The sequence below is a fragment of the Blennius ocellaris genome (assembly GCF_963422515.1).
Source record: "Blennius ocellaris genome assembly, chromosome: 19".
Taxonomy (NCBI): domain Eukaryota; kingdom Metazoa; phylum Chordata; class Actinopteri; order Blenniiformes; family Blenniidae; genus Blennius; species Blennius ocellaris.
The window spans coordinates 5,931,757-5,951,277 of record NC_137668.1 but is presented as its reverse complement, the minus strand read 5'-3'; the positions used below and the strand labels follow the sequence as shown (position 1 = coordinate 5,951,277).

The window sequence follows — 19,521 nt, the reverse complement described above, 5'->3', positions numbered from 1 at the left end:
GCTAAAATCAGTCTTGTTCGGAAAATCGTAAATGAAGTGAATAAACTGACTTTCGTAAAAATCGCAAATGTCTCGGATTCAGTTTCTTAGACAAAGACCGTGACAAAGAACATGGTCACTGTGCCGCAGTCTGACACGAGTCTTACAGATTTTTCTGAGATGCACAAGCAGAGTGAAACAATTCCGTGTGCGGTTATGGAGCTATACGCGTCTTCACAGACCTTATATGGTTCCACCGTAGAGCTTCACACGCGTGTGCACACGCTCAGTATTTTTCCATTGTTAATCGTCGCTCATAGCCCATGTTTGCATTTTGGCTCAAATAGCAGAAATATATGATAAATACATGGGTTTTTTTCTCTCTTTCTCAATTTCTTTCAACTTTTTCCGTCTTGTTTGTTTCACACTGTAAGTCAGTGTTGATAAAAAAAAAAAAATACTGATTACAGAAGAAAATCCTCACAGAAATTACATTAATGTGATTTTGTTTTCTCTCTTATTGGCAGATGCATATGTTATTAGTAATTAACGATGGACCCGCATATTGGGTTTATTTTAGTGGCATATGTCTGATACACACTTTTCACAGAGAGAAAACCAAACTGTGTTTAAACCGTGGCATTGTTTAGTTCAGAAAGTTGTTTTAATGTGATCTCAGACCACGGGATCAGCATGCGATGAGTTCAGGGGGCTAAAACGTTTGGTGGGGAACTCCCCGTCTTTGGCCAATGACTAAAAAAGGAAGACGGTCTCTTTGCGTTACCAGAGGAACTGACTTCAACCACAAGCTATCCAAAAACAAGCGCGTGAGGTCTGAGTCTATATTATCTAGCCATGTTGAGATGACTCCACCCAGGGTGTCCACTCTCACTTCCTCACTTTCTCAGTCGATACACATAGTATAAAGAAGGTAGACGACAGCCGGGCAGAAGAAAGATGAGAATTAAGTCACACTCTGGAATGAAATGATTGGATTTCAACCCAAAAGGGAGCAACAATAACCTTAAAGAACCTTTAATCAACTCAGTGAGTATGAATTTCTTTTTTGTCAAATTTGAATCAATATTTAAAGTACAAAATAAAATTAAAAAAAAAAAATATATATATAAATAATTTATTAAAGAAAAAAATATATATAATTTATTAAAAAAAAAAAATATATATATATATATATTTATTTTTTTTATTAATTTTTTTTTTTTAACAAAACCACTACTTCTTTTGGAAACCAGCTAAACAAAGCACATTCTTGTTTTTCTTATTTTTGTTTGTAGAACGGAAAAAAATGTCTCTCAGATCAGCAGAACATCCAATAAAAGCAAAGAACGGAGCAGCAAGCTTCAAACTGAGCATCATTTTCCTTTTGTGGAATATTGTTTTTGTCGTACCAGCCTGCGGATTCTCGCTCAAGAGCTGCAGGATCAGCGAGGGCACAGCGATCTGTAGGGATGGTCACCTCAAAGCCGTTCCTCTGGATATTCCATCCACCGTCGTCGGCATTGACTTAACTATCAACAGGATTTCAAGCATACAAGCCACTGATTTTACGGATCTACCGGAGCTGATCAAGTTAGACCTGAGCCGTAACTACATTACCAAGATTAACGATGGTGCCTTTGCTCACTTGAGTTCCCTCAAGATCTTAAATCTCAACAGCAACAAGCTCGGCACACTGGAAGAGGACGTTTTTGCAGGTCTGGGCCAGCTCACCGAACTCAGGATTACCAGCAATTCCATCACAAACGTGAAATATACTGCTTTCCGATCCACGACGAGCTTAAAGCTCCTGGATCTTTCCCACAACAAACTTCGCCGAGTCGACACCGTCCTGCGGTACCTGCCACACCTCCAGGAGCTCTACGTAGACACAAACCTGTTAACCGCCTTTCGGTCGTGGGAAGTGAGCAACAGCTCACTTGGGCTCCGTTACCTCGGTTTGTCTCAAAATCCGCTGAGAATCTTCAACATCACCACCAACGTGTTCCCGAACCTGACGTGGCTTAGCCTGGCCAGCTCGTCCAGAAGGGCCCAGATGAAGTTTGAAGTGCGTGACCGGACTTTCTTGACTTGCGTGTCCTCGCTTGATATCAGTGGCCTCTCGATGGCTCTTGACGACGTGAGAACATTCCTGGAGAGTGTGAACTCCTCGCTCACTTCACTAAGGATGAACGGGATGAGGCTGGACCTGGGCGAGCTGATCGACATCTCCTGCTCCATCCCGACGCTCTCCAAACTGCAACTCCAGAAGAACAACCTGGGCTCCATCGGTTGGAACCTGTTCAGACTGTGCGTTAACGTCGTCGAGCTCAATCTAAGAGACAGTAATGTGAGAAATATCAGCAACGACGCCTTCAAGTCCCTACGGAGTTTAAGGATCTTGAACCTGAGTCGCAACAACCTTTTCTCCGTCCCGGCAGCCACGAGGAATCTGCCGAGGCTTCAGGAGCTTGATCTCAGCACCTGCAAGCTCAACGCGCTCCAATGTGACGATTTCGCCAATCAGACAAACCTCAGACAGCTCAACCTTTATCAAAATTCAATTGAACATCTGAACAACTGTTTGTTTGCGGATTTACAACAATTGCGCATTCTTAAACTGCAGACGAATAAGATCTGCACCCTGAATTACACCTTCAAAAAAACCCTGCCAAAGCTTCAAAGATTACAGTTGAATGGAAATAAGATCGTCTCTATCAATAATGAGGAATTTGGAGGCCTGACCTCCCTCCAGGACTTGTTTTTAGATAATAACACCATAAAGACTCTGAGTAAAAACAGCTTTATTGGATTGACGAATCTCACCAGTCTTAAATTGCAAGTGAATAAAATCTCAGCGAAGCAGCTACAAACTGGGGCGTTCAACGCCCTGATCAGCCTCAGGAGCCTGGATCTGACTGAGAACGAAATCCAATACAAGGAGAAGTTGCCTTTGTCGTCTCCACCGTTCTTCAAGATGTCCAGTCTGGAGGAGCTGAGCATTCGTGGACAGGGTGACAGGGGATGGTCGTATCTGCCTCAGAACTTCCTGCAAGGTCTGACCAACCTCTTGAGCTTCAGCTGCAGGAACATGAGACTTAAATCGCTGCACGAAGACACGTTCACCTTCACGCCTCGGCTAGAACACCTGGACATCAACTCCAATACCCTCTCCCCCCTCTCGTCGAGACTCTTCTCCCCAGTGGGGAACCTTAAGATCCTTTACCTGAGCAAGAACTATCTGGAATCATTAGATTTCTTCCTGCACGCCAATCTCACCAAGCTGGAGTTCCTGCAGGCGAGGATGAATCAATATTCAGTCTTCAGAGCAGAAGTGATCAACTCCTTACCTGCTTTGGTTTACGTGGATCTCCAGGGCAACAGTTTTACGTGCGACTGCGATAACGAGTGGTTCATCCAGTGGGTTCAGAAAAACACACAGACGCAGGTGTTCGACGCTTACAACTTTGAATGCAACTATCCTCCGAGCTTGAAGGGCAAGCCGCTCCTGGGCTTCGACGTCCAGTCGTGCTCGTTGGACACCAGCTTTATCTGCTTCGTGGCGACCACGTGCGCCACGCTCTGTTTGATGGTGGTGCCCTCCGTCTATCACTTCATGAGGTGGCAGCTGGTCTACGCGTACTACATCTTCTTGGCTTGGCTGGCCGACACGAAGCACAAAAACAGGAACGCCCCTCATCAGTACGACGCCTTCATCTCCTACAACGTTCACGATGAGCCCTGGGTCATTGAAGAGCTCCTACCCAAGCTGGAAGGGGAGCAAGGATGGAGGTTGTGTCTGCACCATCGGGACTTTGAACCAGGTAAGACCGCATCAGTGCAGTCAAATACTCTATATGTTTGACATGACTGTGAGCAGTTTGTATTTGGTTGATAAGTCCTTAAATACACATTTCAAGATATTGAAACACTTTGATGACCGTCCATGAATTCATGACTCAAAGCTGATCAGCTTGTCAGATTAATGTCCACACAGCAGGTTTATTTATGGCTTTAAGGGAAAAGTTGTGATTGCTATTCAACAAGTGGCCATAAAATTCTGACCTTTCATGCTCCCCAGAGTAAAATACTACCGTCAGCTTTTCACTAAGTGCTACCAAATGCGATGTTGCATCACTCTTAATGGTGTCGGCCCATCTGACCTGAAGGTTGTACTCATTCCCATAGATACAGGGCGAGTAGGGTCGACATAACCCGGCACACAAGAGGCTCCAACATAGCTGGAAAACCACCAAGGAAATAGAAAAAACTTCAAAGAAAACATAGAATTTTGGACTTCAGATTGTATTTTCTGGTCATTTCACTGTATTTTGGTCATTCCACTGTATTTTACACCAGAAGGTTTTCGTGATGAAATGATAGTAATTTGTTTGTACTAATAGTTTGGTTTTCATCATGTGTACTGTGCACCACAAGAAAGCCAAAACTTTGAAGTTTCATTTCCAAGGTTCTTATTGCACTATTTTATGGGTCAGTAGAAGAATGGTGTTAAGATAAACTGGTGTGCATGTGGCTCCTCAACTGAAATGTGTCCGACACCTCTGGGTAGAGAGCTTAATGTCCTTCAGGTCAAACTTTCTGGACCAAAATCCTCAATACATTTATACCTGAAACATTGCAGACTGTTAGAATTCGTACCTGTGTTCCCTTGAATTCCTGCGTGTTCGTTTGATCCGGGAGAGGCAGAAAGAGAGCGTTAATTTCTTCAATAATGTATTTAATAATCACACAAACAAGAGATTACAAAAATGCATATCAGATTATATAATGCTACAAAATTCCATATATCAGAGTTTACATTATACGAGCTCGGACCGTTCTTCCTTGCAGATCCAAGAATACAGGCTGAGTCTACAGTGAAGAAGGGCCCCGTTGCAACGCGGGGTTCATATTTATACATTTGCATATGACACCTCAACCTCACATTGGTCAGTTCCTCGTGATGTATGCGTTGCCATGGTGATGTTGCTATTCCTTTGTCTCCAAAACTGCTTAAAACTGGTTCTTCTCAGAGCTTGATGCTCCGTGAGACCAAAGTGACCTCTGACCTCTTATCTGTTCCAATCTTACCTTGACCATAAAATGTGCAGAGTGGAGCACTGAGGAGACGTCGCCAACCAACTTGGAATGTCCCTGAACATTAATTTATAGTTTTGTTTTTCCCAACTTTAGCAGGGAGGAATCCCAGCTGTGTAGGAAGACAACAATACAATGTGTTCAGTTGTCCCACAGAAATCAAATGTTTAACTTGTATATTCCTTCAAGACAAAGTATTTTTACTATGGTCGTCTTCTACGGTTCAGTTCCCGCCTTTTTTCTTCAATCAGCGTAAAGCGACGCTGCCAACACTGGATGAATGGGCGAAACTGTTTTTGATTTTCATAGGAGTAAAGTAATAATCCATAACAAAACAAACATCTAAATATATAATTTAATGTGTAATAAAGTAAAAAATCACAAAAGTTTGAATTAAATTTCTCAAGCTTGTGCAGCTTGTTTAATGGTTTGTCTCTTTTACAGTTAAATAATACAATTTCATCTGCCTCATATAATTTATTTTAAAGATTTCTATTTCTCAATCATTAAAAACAGTCTTGTGCTTTCAATAGGACTCCAGAAGGTGTCGCCACTGCACTTTGATATATTACTCACATCATGAGTTGACTCTGTTCTCCTCCTCCTCCTCCTCCTCCTCCTCCTCCTCCTCTTCCTCCTCCTCCTCCTCCTCAGGGAAACCAGTGATAGATAACATCACTGAGGCCATCTATGGCAGCAGGAAGACCCTCTGTGTGATCAGCCGGGGATACCTGGAGAGCGAGTGGTGCTCCAGAGAGATCCAAGCAGCCAGGTGACATGTCTGCTCACGTTTCACAAATCTGCCTCAGACTGAGTGGAATCGTTTACAACAATTTAATTCATGTAAAGCAAATCATAAATCTTTGTTTCAGTGTGCAATAGAAACACGATTTCAACAATAAACCAACAAATGTATAATAACTCAGAGCTGTTGGCAGACAGACAGTCCACATTCTCAGCAGCCTGGTTTTCAACTATTTAATATCCTTAGAATAAATCATGTAAAAAAAAAAAAAAAAAAAAAAAATCACATGTCTTCACCTCTCCTTAATGGCTTTTCAATTTTTTTATTTTTTTTGGGGGGGGATGAAAAAAATAATAACAATTAATATTATTTGTATTTATTCATTCCAAATGTTGATATTTTCACAAATAATAATAATAATAATAATAATTATTATTATTATTATTATTATCATTATTATTATTGTTGTTGTTGTTGTTGTTGTCGTCTTATTGATTTAAGTGATCTTGCATCCCACAAAAATAAATAAATGAATAAATAGCTGATTGAAAATATTAAAAAAAATGATATAATATATATATTATATAACAACAAATTAATCATTGTTATCTGGTACCTTGGGGGCTTTGGAGTTTGATGTTCATCCCAGATGGACTGTGGTTATAAATGAGATATAATATGAGGATTTTAACTCATTAAAGTTTGTTGAGTAAATATAATCTAACCTGTAGTTCATGCAAAGCTGTCTTCTTTATTTTGATTGATTGATTGATTGATTGATTGATTGATTGTTCAATGAATCCGATTACCCTTCAAATGTTTTGATTCTGGAAGCTTATGACATTATTTTGCTTCAGAAGAGTAAAAATATGAACAACTTGAACATAAACAACATTTACCTTCAACAGAACAGAACAGAAATACTGCAACTCTGTGTGTGTGTGTGTGTGTGTGTGTGTGTGTGTGTGTGTGTGTGTGTGTGTGTGTGTGTGTGTGTGTGTGTGTGTGTGTGTGTGTGTGTGTGTGTGTGTGTGTGTGTGTATGTGTGTGTCTTGTCTACACTGATGTATTATTGGACACTGAATTCAGATTTTCTGACTTTGTCTCCATGTTTAACTTTCAGTTTCCGCCTGTTTGACGAGAAGAAGGACGTTCTGATCCTGGTGTTCCTGGAGGAGATCCCCGCCTCCAAGCTGTCTCCGTACCACCGCATGAGGAAGCTGCTGAAGAAGCAGACCTATCTGAGCTGGACCCGGGCCGGCGAGCACGCGGGTCTCTTCTGGGAGAAACTACGTCAGGCTCTGCAGGCCGGACAGGAGCCGGACGAGGAGCGGTTCCACCTCACCCTGGTGGACACTTAGCGAAGACTAAAGCCGCGAGCAGCGTTGAACCTCAGCAGAGACTCCTCACTCCACCCTCCACTCAGCAAAACCTCACATCACAGTTGCTATGGAAATGAGGCTGTGTGAGGTTTGCCAGCAGGGCACCGGTGTGGGTCTGCGGCTCACTGCAGGACTTGTGTGTCACGTCAAAGTTCAGAGGGACACCGACACAACCTCTGACCAAGTCTCACCGACCAGTAGATAAAATAATAACACATACAACTTAGTACAACATGCTCTTTCCTGGTGCCAGTAGGTGGCGCTATGTCTGTGAATGGATATTGGCATATGGACTTGATGACATGGTCTTTGACTGTCGCAGAAGAATTTAGATTTCCTTTTTATTGCGCGATTTTCAAAGTAAAAGCCAAATTAGCTCAGTAAACTGTGTCTGATTGGCGGCTCAGGGCTCTTTCGTGTTGCATCTTCTTCCCGTGTGTGTGTCTTTTCTGCTTGTGTTACTGCACAGATCTCAGAGCAAACGTGTGTGTTCGGTAATACGTTGATGCTAAATTTATCATAGTTATGGTTGTGTGTTCATGTTGAAATGTACTGTGTCCTGCCTTCATGTATGAATGGATGAGTTGTCACAACAGAATCAATATATTCTTCATCTTTCAACAGCTGTGTCCTTTTTAATAATATATCACTTGAAATAATGTAGGTATTGTAAAATGAATGCAAACATTGAAAGAGGATCAAGGTGGCACTGAAGAGAGACACAGATTTGTTTTAGCTGTGAACTTCACATGGTTCAATTGGGGAAGTGACGATTATTCTGCTCTCAAAACTAATATGATACCACAACATCTGAATTTTCCAACAATCTCATCCAGCCCAAGTAGTTTGGCCGTTTCAGTGTTGCTCAGCTTGAAACTTGCCAGGAAAAGCCGTCCGTTGTCGCTTATTATAGTGTGCTAACAGTGAAATATGTGTCCGTGCACAGTGACGTGTCCACCAGTTGTTGCCAGTTGGATATGGGTTATGATGTTGCTCTGTTTATTGGTGGAGGGGCAACAATCTGTATAAATCATCACTGTTTTTGTAAATTAGGAAAAATGAAAAAGAAAATATGAATGATCAATAAAGATGTAAATGGGTAGGATTAAAAAAGTTGTACTCCTTCCTTTTTCGAACAGGTAACACACATATTGTGAAAGTGCAGTGTGTGTTGAATGATCTCTGGTTACTGGTTGTTTGTAAAGATATAAATCAATAAAATTGGCCGTGGTTTTCAGGAAAGGCCATCTTAAAAATGTTTGTGAAAGTGTATACAAGTATTTCCAACCACTCACATGATGGGGACATGCAATCATCACGGTGAAGACAAGAGTTAAGTTGCAGTGAAGACAATCTTCTCAACGCTGCAGTGAAGACACAGTTTAGTTTAGGATTGCAGTTGTAGTTTGGTAGTGGACATCGAGGCATTGTCCCTGAATAGTGTCTGTCCATCAGTCCATCTATCTATCCATCAATCTGTCCATCAGGCCAAGAGCAGTGGTTGTGAATGAGGCGATAGTACTGTTGTAATTACAAGTCTTGTCTTATAGTGCAAAAAGCCTCAGGTTCATGACCGTGTTGAGCTCCAGGTTCTTTCCATTTCGTATTTGTGGTTTCATCAAAAACATGGCAAAATTGGTAACATTGGCAAATCTATATTCCTTGCAGGCAGGGCTGCACTGGTGAGCTGGCACTGTCCCAGTGGGCCGGTGTCTCTGGGGGGCTGGTCAACAGGTCCCCACCGCCACCCGATTAACGCAGAGGCTGACTCCGTATGACACGTTGCCTCCAGTGGACCAGGAGTGAGTCTTGATGAACCTCCTCCGTCACGCCACTGCTTTAATCAGGGGGCTTTAGAACAACATCACATGCTTTTCCAGACAGGATCTCCATTCAGGAGCAGCTGATCTCCATAGGAAACATCCAAGTGATCCACAGCAGTGATTCACAACCAGGGGCCCTCATTTGTTTTTGAAAGCAGGGGTGTCAAACATAAGGCCCGTGGACCAAAACTGGCCCACAAAAAGCTCCAATCTGGCCAAACCACTGCAGTATAGTGTAAAAATTTCAAAGAAAACAGATTTTTAAAAAACAAAAAATACATAGAACATGGCTTCATAGACACAATGAATAGAATTAGAGCTGAATTCATCTTCTGGAGTGAAAAACCGTCCAATCAAAGTTTGAACCTTCCAGCTGAAGCGACACCAGACCACCAAACACCCAGGAAATAGTGTAAACCAAAGGGTTTATCCTCTGAGAGAAATAATCATCATTACTGATTATAACAAAGAAACTATTTCACATACAGTTTAGGCTGTTATGAGGCTCTTTCAACTTCTTAGTAATTGTACGGTTGGTGGAGGTGGCCTGGTTCTACAATGGTAAACATTTGGGTTCCTAAAGTAAAAGGTTTAGAATCACTGATCTTGAGGAAGATTTTGTGGATAAAATTGGACAAATCAGAGAATTCATGAAAGAATCTTGTAGCTGGAAAGAGACGTCAGCCTGTGTTTCTACACGTTGACACTGAGACTCTATTTGACGTTGCCTGGAACCACTGCCAGTGGGGGGCGCTCATTCTCAAAACCGGACTGTTGAATATGTAACACCACAATGAGCCAGAACAGACTGACCACCTCTCTGATAACCACTGAGAGTGATGCTCTCAGAAAATAGACTTTCCCATCCTCGTCAAAGAGTCTCAATCAGGAAATGGTCAATTGTTAACTGGCATGCTGTTAATTGGTGCTGCTGTGTTGCTGTTTATTGTTGAATTTGTTTTTGCTCCTCTCCTTGATTTGCTTTGGTAAATCAGGCTGGTCTGTGCTGCTGCTGCAGATACTGTGTCTGTCAGATTTAGTCCTTGTATTAAATAGTCAGTGCTTCATTCAGCAACCCATAATGTTGTGGGCTGGTCTGGGCCAAACATGCCAGGGCTGATTTGTTTTGCCCCAGTCCACCCCTGCTCACAGGTGTAAATGTGAGTGTGTGTATGTCCACTGACAAGAAAGAAGAAGTAGACGTTCAGAGATTAATGGTGAGTTTGAATGAGGAAACAGAAGTAGTTTTTCCTGACTGACGTGCTCACACCCAGCTGAGCTGTGTACTTTGCATTTATTTCCTCCACCTGTATCACTCTGTTCTCTGTCTCCCTGCTGGCTGGGACTTCTTCTCTGAACTGCCTGTAAGTTGAACCTTTGTTGATATTTGTGGATCATCTGGACCCTGAAGAGGTCTCCAGGTTTACTGGTACTGTGGTGATGGATTCTGAATGCAGTGGCAATGTGGTGTCGTGATTAGCAGCCTTGCAGCCTTTGCTTCTGTACCGTGTTGGGTTTCAGTGCAGGATGGGAGCAGGGGATGAAAGAGGCTTCAACGATGCTTCTTCGTTTGATTAAAAAAAATTTCAATATCGAATAGGATGACATTTTAAAAAAATCAGAAGCTGATGACATGACAGGGTGAGAGAAGCGACTTCCAATATGCAACTCCGACACACAAAGGAAACTTCGTCACGTATATGGTCAGCAAAGACATATAGCAAATTAGTACAATATGACAAGCATCACTGATGCCATAGCACCTGATCTCACTTAGGACATCTCCTAGCCTCCAGAAACTCAAATAGAATATGATATGCCCTACTTAGACCATATCTAACCTGGTAAACTGATTTCTGTCAGTATAAGTCAGTCCGACTTGCTACACGGCATTCCGTACTCTCCTGTCTGAGACGACAACGTTCTGAATCAGTCGACTGGAATTACCCTGTGTCGGCCTGATGTCATGTTAGATTGTTGAACAGTAACGTAGCTGTACGGAAGATGTGAACAAACAATACGGAAGCCGCTTCCGAAAAGCTGTGGGCTTCCGGACCAGTGGCAGATATAAAACTCGCCGACGAAGCATATCGACACTAAAATGGCGTCGACCATAGCTGCCTCGGTATTTGGCCTGGTTCTGCTCCTTATCGTCTTGACTTCAGCTGGTGAGTTTCAGCTCATTCTCACAAACATTTGGCCAGAAAAATATCTGAGACATACTTCTGAAGAAACTATGACTTTATTCTGATTTGTCGGTCATAAGAGATCAGCGTGTTGAGCTAGCTCCGATCGGTGCGCTTGACTTAGCTGCTAAGAATGCTCTGAATGCTCTGAATGCTTTGAATGCTGTGATCAAGAAACAATGAAGACACTCCTCGATGTGACATAGTATGTAAATCTTTTGTTTGAAAGTGAAATGAGAAGTTTTTGTTTTTGTTGGAAACTTGGCAAAGCCGGGGCCAACGCAACGCACGTTGTTAGCATGATAGCATGTTAGCATGGAAACGTGCCGACTCACGGAGCTTTTGAAAAGCTGTTGATACACAAACACAAGTTTTTACCTTTTTCATGACCATGATTTGTTCAGGGCAGAGGTGTGCGTGTGTGTGTGCGTGTGTGTGTGTGCGTGTGTGTGTGCGTGTGTGTCTGCGCGCGTGTGTGTGCGCGTGTGTGTGCGCGTGTGTGTGCGCGTGTGTGTGCGTGTGTGTGTGCGTGTGTGTGTGTGTGTGTGTGTTCAGTTACAGGCATTGGCCTGTGTGTTTTATCCTTTTGAATGAGATGGATTTCTCTAAGCTTTCTATGTGACTGTTTGGTTTTTTCAGACCCTCAGGTCAGAGCTGAGAGAGGACAGAGGGTCCTCCTAAGATGTCAACATCCAAACATCAGTTGGGTGTCGATCCTAGAGTGTATAAGGACAGACGAGCCCCAGGGAAATGTCCTGATGCGACGGGGTCAGTCTCTTGTACCTGACCTCCAGCTGCCGAGCTACAAAGGCCGGGTGGAGCTGCAGGACCCGGACCTGAAGAATGGAACCTTCAGTATTTTCCTGAACAATGTGACCACGGCTGACAGCGCCACCTATGAGTTTCGAGTCGACCAGAAAAAAACATCCCGCAGGAAGAGAGCTGACCTTGACGGTGACCCCATCTGCACCGTCACCCTGACCGTTGGTGAGTCTTTGTCATCTGGAGCTTTACTGAAGAGCTGAAAAGCTCAGAGTCACATCAGGATTCACAATAAGTGACCTGACCGAAGACCTCCGCCTGTGACTGATCCTCACCATGATTCTGTTTTCCCACAGAGGACAAGACTAAAGCTGGAGAGGACAAGACTGGAGAGGACAAGACTGGAGAGCACAAGGCTGGAGAGAACAAGGCCAGAGAGAACAAGGCCAGAGAGAACAAGGCTGGACAGAACAAGGCTGGAGAGAACAAGAACACAGCTCTGACCGTTGCACTGTCTGTTCTGTCTGTTTGTTGGTATTTGTGCTAAAGTTCATCAAAAGTGTCGGCGTCCTGCTGCTGGTTCAGAGCCAGTGGTTGTCTTCACTGCTGGTGAAGACCAACTGTTGTTTAGAGCTTCTCAGGGTGTGAATGACAGCAGAACATCCTCTTCATCACTTCTTCTCTTCAGTCTCACTGACAGCACATGTTGTTTTCCAGCCATGAGCCTGAAACCTTCTGCAGCTCGTCAACTTGAGATTCTTCTCAGGTTCTGTTCTCGTTCTGTTCAGTTTCATTCGGGTTCTGATCATGTCTGCATGTGTCTTCTCTCTCCATGGTCCAATTATACTGTCCTTCATCATTTCTCCTTGTATCTGTGCTGAAGCTGGAGGGTGAACTACAACTACTTATGAAGTATTGTTTGTTTGTATAATCATTTCTTCCAGAGTTTGTAACTGAGCTCCCACTTCAGTGTGTGTGTGTGTGTGTGTGTGTGTGTGTGTGTGTGTGTGTGTGTGTGTGTGTGTGTGTGTGTGTGTGTGTGTGTGTGTGTGTGTGTGTGTGTGTGTGTGTGTTGCTGTGATGTTTGCTGCCAAGACCTTTTCATCTTCCATCATGAGCTAGTTGAAACCCACCTTGAGCTCCTCTTCAGTCGTATCTTCATATATCCAGGTTACAGTAGTGACTAGATGGGAGAATTATCTTTTCACCATCATTCTCTCCATTTTCAGTCGTTCCACTGACTTTTCAGTAGCAACATCATCCATTTTTTTTACAGATGTGGTCGACAGCTTTTCTGCTGTCAAGTTCAGCCTTGGTTTGTGCAGCTTCCTCACTGGAAAGGGACCAGAAGCATTTACCCAGAGTTCAACTGGATTCCACTCAATCACCACAGACGCCTTCCTTTCTTTTCTCCATTGTTTAGTAGACATAAATATGTCATGTAGTTGTAGCTGTAGGTGGAACGCATTTTAACAAATAAATCATGTAAATTAATTGAGTTGAAGTTAAGTATCTACTTTTTAACATTTTACTCCAACAAAAATGCATTGTCATCTGTCATTGAATGACATTTTGATCAAGACAAATTCTCCTTTTAATTAAAATGAGGTACAATTATTAAATATCCTCCACTGTGAATCATAGTACATGAATTTTCCACATTTTGTTTTGAGCAGAGATTTTAAATACGATTTGAAATAGACAGGCTGAACGGCGGTGGAAAAAGGACAAACTGCATGTATCTCTTGGCTGGTTAAGGGATAGTTTGGCTGCTTACCAGAGATCTCTCAAGGAGGCTAAGTCCAGATATCTGTCCTCCATTATAGCCAACAGTTTTCACCAGCCAAGAGTGTTGTTTACCACTATTGACTCTGTTATTAACCCTCGCCCCACTGTCTTGTCTGATGCCTCCACTGCAACCTGTGAAGAGTTTTTAGCCTTTTTTACTGACAAAGTGGCATCAGTGAGGTGGACTATCAGTAATACTCTAGGGACGTCCCCTGGTGATGTGAGTGCTCCTTCTATGCAACCTGCTGTTTTCCAGCAGTTTGAGACCATTTCTTTACCTTTTTTCACTAAGGTGGTTCGTGGCATGAAACCCACTAACTGTCCCTTAGATATAATTCCAACAACATTTTTGAAGGAGGTTTTTAACTCTGTTGGGCCAAGTCTGCTTGTTCCTATAAAACTTAGTTCAGGGTCCGTCCCAGCTGCCTTCAAACATGCTGTGGTTAGGTCCCTCCTTAAAAAAACACATCTTGACCCCTCTGTGCTGTCTAATTTCAGGCCTGTTTCCCATTTGTCTTTTATTTCTAAGATCTTAGAAAAAAATGTTTTTATCCAATTACAAACATTTTTAGAGACAAATTGTGCTATTGACAAGTTCCAACCTGGTTTTAAATCCAGACATAGCACTGAGTCAGCACTACTAAGGGTGCATAACGACATTGCCTTGTCCTTGGATGCTGGGAACCCCGCTGTGTTGGTGCTGCTGGACCTCACAGCAGCCTTTGATACAGTCGACCATGCAGTCCTTCTATCTCGCCCAGAGCAGTATGCTGGCATCCGTGGCACCGCCCTCCAATGCTTTAGGTCATACTTGGCAAACAGGAGCTTCTCTGTGATGATTGGTGACCTCTGCTCTTCACGCGCATCTCTCCCTTGTGGGGTGCCACAGGGATCTGTTCTCGGCCCTGTTCTGTTTTCCTTGTATCTGCTACCTCTGGGATCAATTATAAGAAAACACAATCTGTCCTTCCACCTCTATGCTGATGACCTGCAGATATATTTACCCATAAGACCCAACGAAAGCACTGCTCTTACAAGGCTAATGGGTTGTTTTACTGATGTAAAGCAGTGGTTGGCACACAACTTTCTGCATTTAAATGACACAAAAACAGAATGCATCTTGTTTGGCACATCATCTATGGCGAATGTTTTTAAAACACACTCTGGCTCTGGCCCCCTATTTTAAACCAGTTGTTACAAATCTTGGGGTAACGTTCGACAACGGTCTTAAATTTGATAAACAGATTAGTTCTGTGGTCAAAGCCAGTTTTTATCAGCTCCGTCTCCTGGCCAATGTGAAGCCGTTCCTGAATCAACAGGATCTTGAAAAGGCCATACATGCTTTTATTAGCTCAAGACTGGACCGTAATGCCCTCTATGTCGGCCTCAGCCAGTCTTCTATTACGCGTCTTCAACTAGTGCAGAACGCCGCTGCCAGGTTTTTAACAAATTCACCCACACGTGAACACAATACCCCTGTGCTGTCGTCTCTCCACTGGCTTCCAGTTCGTTTTAGAATTGATTTTAAACTTCTGTTGTTTGTTTTTAATGCCATCAATGGCCAGGGTTCCTCTTGCCTGTCTGATATTTTAACTCTACGTGACCCTGGAGGGCCCTGCGTTCTTCAGCTCAGCTTCTTTTAGACATTCCAAGGTGGAGATATAAACAGTGGGGTGTCGCTCTTTTGCAGTCGCTGCTCCGAGACTGTGGAACAAACTGCCCCCCCGACATTCACGCCACCACTCATCTCGGCCTTTTTAAATCAAAACTGAAGACTCACCTTTTTAAGCTGGCTTTTAACTCTGTCTAGGGCAGTGTATTTTATTTTACTCTGTATGCTCTGTTTTATGAATTTCTGGATGGCGTCAACAAACTGCAGCACCGCCGCACCTCATACAGACAGCACCTGTGTTTTATTTTATTTTTTTTGTTTTTATGTATTTATTCTCGTATTTACTTCTTAATGTATTGTTTTAGCTTTGTTGTAAAGCACTTTGGATGTCACCGGGTGATTATAAAAGGGCTATAGAAATAAAGTTTGATTTGATTTTGATTTTGAAATACAACAAAATGAACTAAAAATCACAAATTAACTACTGAAATCATAATCAGCAAGCTCAAAGGAAGACACCGCACACATCACAGTTGATCAACACAAAGCTCCCCAGCAGAGAGTCTTCATTTACTGCCTTACCGGCCTTACTTTGTAGACGTTCTCTGTCTCTGTACAGCCTCACTACCGACCAGAGCTCTGGTTTGTCTGCTGAACGCTGCTGGAGCTTCAGGCCACATTTACTCCGACCCAGTTTTAAAAAAATGGATATTTCCATCTCTACATTTAAAAATCAAATCTTCATTGATACTGACCCACATATCCACCTGGTTCAGAGCTGCTATGAGCATGACAAACCTGTAGGGGGCAGTATAGCAAAAAGCAGGAAGCCATGATAGCCAATCAGAATCCTGGAAAAAAAAAACTGGTCAGCGGCTGTGTGTGTCTTCCTCCAGCTCTGCAGGACAGGAAGCCCTTCCTTTACCACTAAGGTGACATCACTGACCAACAAGGACGTTTTGACTTGACAAGTATAGCTGGAAAACATCGATTTTTGAACTTTGGATTGTATTTTATAGACGTTTCACCGTATAGACGTTTCACCGTATAATTGATCATTTCACTGTGTTTATATATATATATATATATATATATATATATATATATATATATATATATATATATATATATATATATATATATATATAATATATATATATACTGTGTTTATATATATATATATATATATATATATATATATATTTGTTGTTGTTGTTTCTTCTTATCATTTTTAAGTGGTGTTGTAGCCTGAGATAAATAAATAAATTGCTGAACACAAACATAAAAAAAGAAAATTGATCCAATTAAAAACAATTTGTTATAATTTTTAGCTATGTTTTTTCTATACAGTTTGCATGTTCATCCGCGATTGACTGTGGTTATAAATGAGACATAATTTGAGGATTTTAACTCATTAAATGCAAGTTTGTTTAGTAATTATTCTCACCTTGAACTTCATGTAAAGCTGTCTTTATTGGGGGTTTTTTTCAAGTTGATCCGATTACCCTTCAAATGTTTTAATTCTAGAAGCTTATGACATTATTTTGGTCCAGGAGAGTAAAAATATGAACAACTTGAACATGAACAGGAACAAAAACAACATTTACCTTCAACAGAGCAGAACAGAAATACTGTAGCTGTGTGTGTGTGTGTGTGTGTGCGTGCGTGCGTGCGTGCGTGCGTGCGTGTGTGTGTGTGCGTGTGTGAGTGTTATATATAAACCTGTGTCGGTTGCACAACAGATCAGTTCTTGACATTTTTTCCCTCCAACCAAAGAAGTTGAGGCAGACATTGCACACCGTCATCTGTCATCAGAGGTTTGTTCACTAATGTGAGTGTTGCTGTGACTTCTGAGCTCGTTTGCAACACTGATGTTTGGATCAGTCACAGACCAAACCCATACAAGTGCTGTTTGTGGTTTTCTTCACCAGTTCATCTGTAAGGCTTACATCTACAGTTGCCACAACAGGTAAGGTATTTCAAGTTGATCATTCTCTAAACTGCAAACTTCACATTTAGTCTGCAATCTGGAAATAAATCACGTGTTCATGGAGGGTACAGCGGTGGGATTTTAGTTTTTTTGTTTAACTCCTCTGTCTTCCTTCTGTGCAATGCATTAAGTCTGGATAGCATCAAAAGCACCCCAAGAACGTCAGAGTCCAGGTGAATAAAAGATGAATACTGCAATATTATATCGTAATATTCAAGGATTTATTGATGCTTTGTTCTATTCAACAGCTTTACTTCTAACTCGCTGCAGCTGAGCTCATAAAATATTGACTTTGTCTTTGTGTCTATGGAAACGCTCAACAACACAAATAGTCCTTTAAAAAATAGGATGCAGGCTTGTAATTTCTTAACGCTGATGTAGGTGATATTTATAAAGCAGGTCTTATGAACAGAAAGCCGTGGAGGTTTTATAACCAAGCCTGGGTTTTCAGTTAGAAGAAGGGCAGAGTTGTGATGTCGGGGTTCTGCTGAAGCGTGGCTCCGCTTCACGTCCGCACTGCTTTGAGACGCAACCTGAGTGGAGATTTCTGTTCCGTGGCATCCAGTGCAAAAGGCACTGAGCCGTGTTTTGCTGGATGAGTCTGTTGGTCGCAGGGCGCGTATTTAAGTCCCGGGTTTTGAATTCAGCCAAACACATTCAGCATTGAATTAATCACCTTTTCAAACCCATTCACACGAAAGAGGTGGCCAGTTTCAGGCGACAAGACAACCTTGAAATCACGGTGATATCATGTAAAGGCTCATTCAGTCCTTTCAAATTTGCTTGCAACTCATTTGAAACACGACAAACCAGTAGATGGTTTCTCAGGTCGTATTAATCTATATCCTGATGTTGCCTGCTCTGAAACCTTGTAGTTTGTCAATTCTTTCAGCCCAACAGAAATGATCTTGAAGGTTCCAGAGGTCATGCTTAGACAACAAGATTATTGGTGTAGATCCTGCAGGTCGTCTCACCGTCTGGCTCAACTGGTAAAACTTCAAGTGGATGCAGTCGAGGGAGCGTGGTGTGGTTTTCGTCTCCTCCAGAAGAATATGTCAACTCATTCAATGCGGACCACCTATCATAAAAGGAAGGCAAAGAGACCTTCATGTCCCTGCTTTGCACTGGCCGCACAAAACACTATTTCATGATTTATAGGAATCTAACTTCATATAGTACAAATCCTCAAATTTCCTAGCGTTTGTTACACGTTTGTTTTGGGGTATTTTTGCATATATTTAGCCAAGAGAACCACATCGAGATTAATAATCTCTTTTTCAAGTGTGTCCTGGAGAGCTGGGGGGGCTGAGGGTCTTGCTCAGGGACCCCCAGTGCATGTTTGTGGTTAAACACATGTTGTGTGTGTGAGTGTGTGTGTGTGTGTCTGTGTGTGTGTGTGTGTGTGTGTGTGTGTGTGTGTGTGTGTGTGTACACGTAGTGTGGCCACCATTCGCCTCACAGTGCAACACATGTCCTTCACATAGACTTGATCAGGTGGTTGATTGTAGAATGTTGCTCCGCCCCTCTTCAATGGCTGCCAAGTTGCTGGATATTAGCAGGAAGTGGAACACCCTGTCGTTCACGCCAATCCAGAGCATCCCAAACATGTTCAATGGGTGACGGTGTCCGGTGAGGATGCTGGCCATGCAAGGACTGGGACGTTTTCAGCTTCCAGGGAATCGTGTCCAGATCCTTGCGACATGGAGGCCGTGCAGCATCCTGCTGCGACGTGAGGTGATGGTCGTGGATGAACGGCGTCAACAAGGGGCGTCAGGATCTGGTCACGGTATCTCTGTGCATTCACAATGCCGTCAACAAAATGCATGCAAATGTGAACGATCCAGCACTTGGTGAATTGTGGGGTCACCAAAGAACTTCAGCCAGAGGTTTTTGCACGGAAGGAAATCAGAATACCCAGAGAAAAGACACACATGCACGGGGAGAGCATGCAAGCCCCATACAGGAACCATTACGTAGGTTTGATTTGAGTGTACTGGAGTTATACTGGGAGAGGAAAAACAGAGTTTCTCCTGCTAGGTGTTTGTAGAAACAGAATAAAGTATGTATTCAAGGCCATGTGGCCGTCAGACTGTCTCGTCTCAACAGCTTCAGTCAGCGGCATCATGCACCAACACCTACACTACACAGAGGCAGCTTTTA

General features: G+C 42.6%; 1 protein-coding gene across 1 annotated transcript; it reads left to right on the top strand.

Annotated features, from left to right (window-relative positions):
* Positions 1-1,285: 1,285 nt before the first annotated feature.
* tlr22 (toll-like receptor 22) lies at positions 1,286-7,179 on the top strand (the record flags this gene model as incomplete). The annotated part of the gene is made up of 3 exons (XM_080515235.1): positions 1,286-3,800; positions 5,728-5,845; positions 6,942-7,179. The coding sequence occupies 3 exons, from the start codon at positions 1,286-1,288 to the stop codon at positions 7,177-7,179; spliced, it is 2,871 nt and encodes a 956-aa protein (XP_080371361.1).
* Between the last annotated feature and the right edge of the window lie 12,342 nt (positions 7,180-19,521).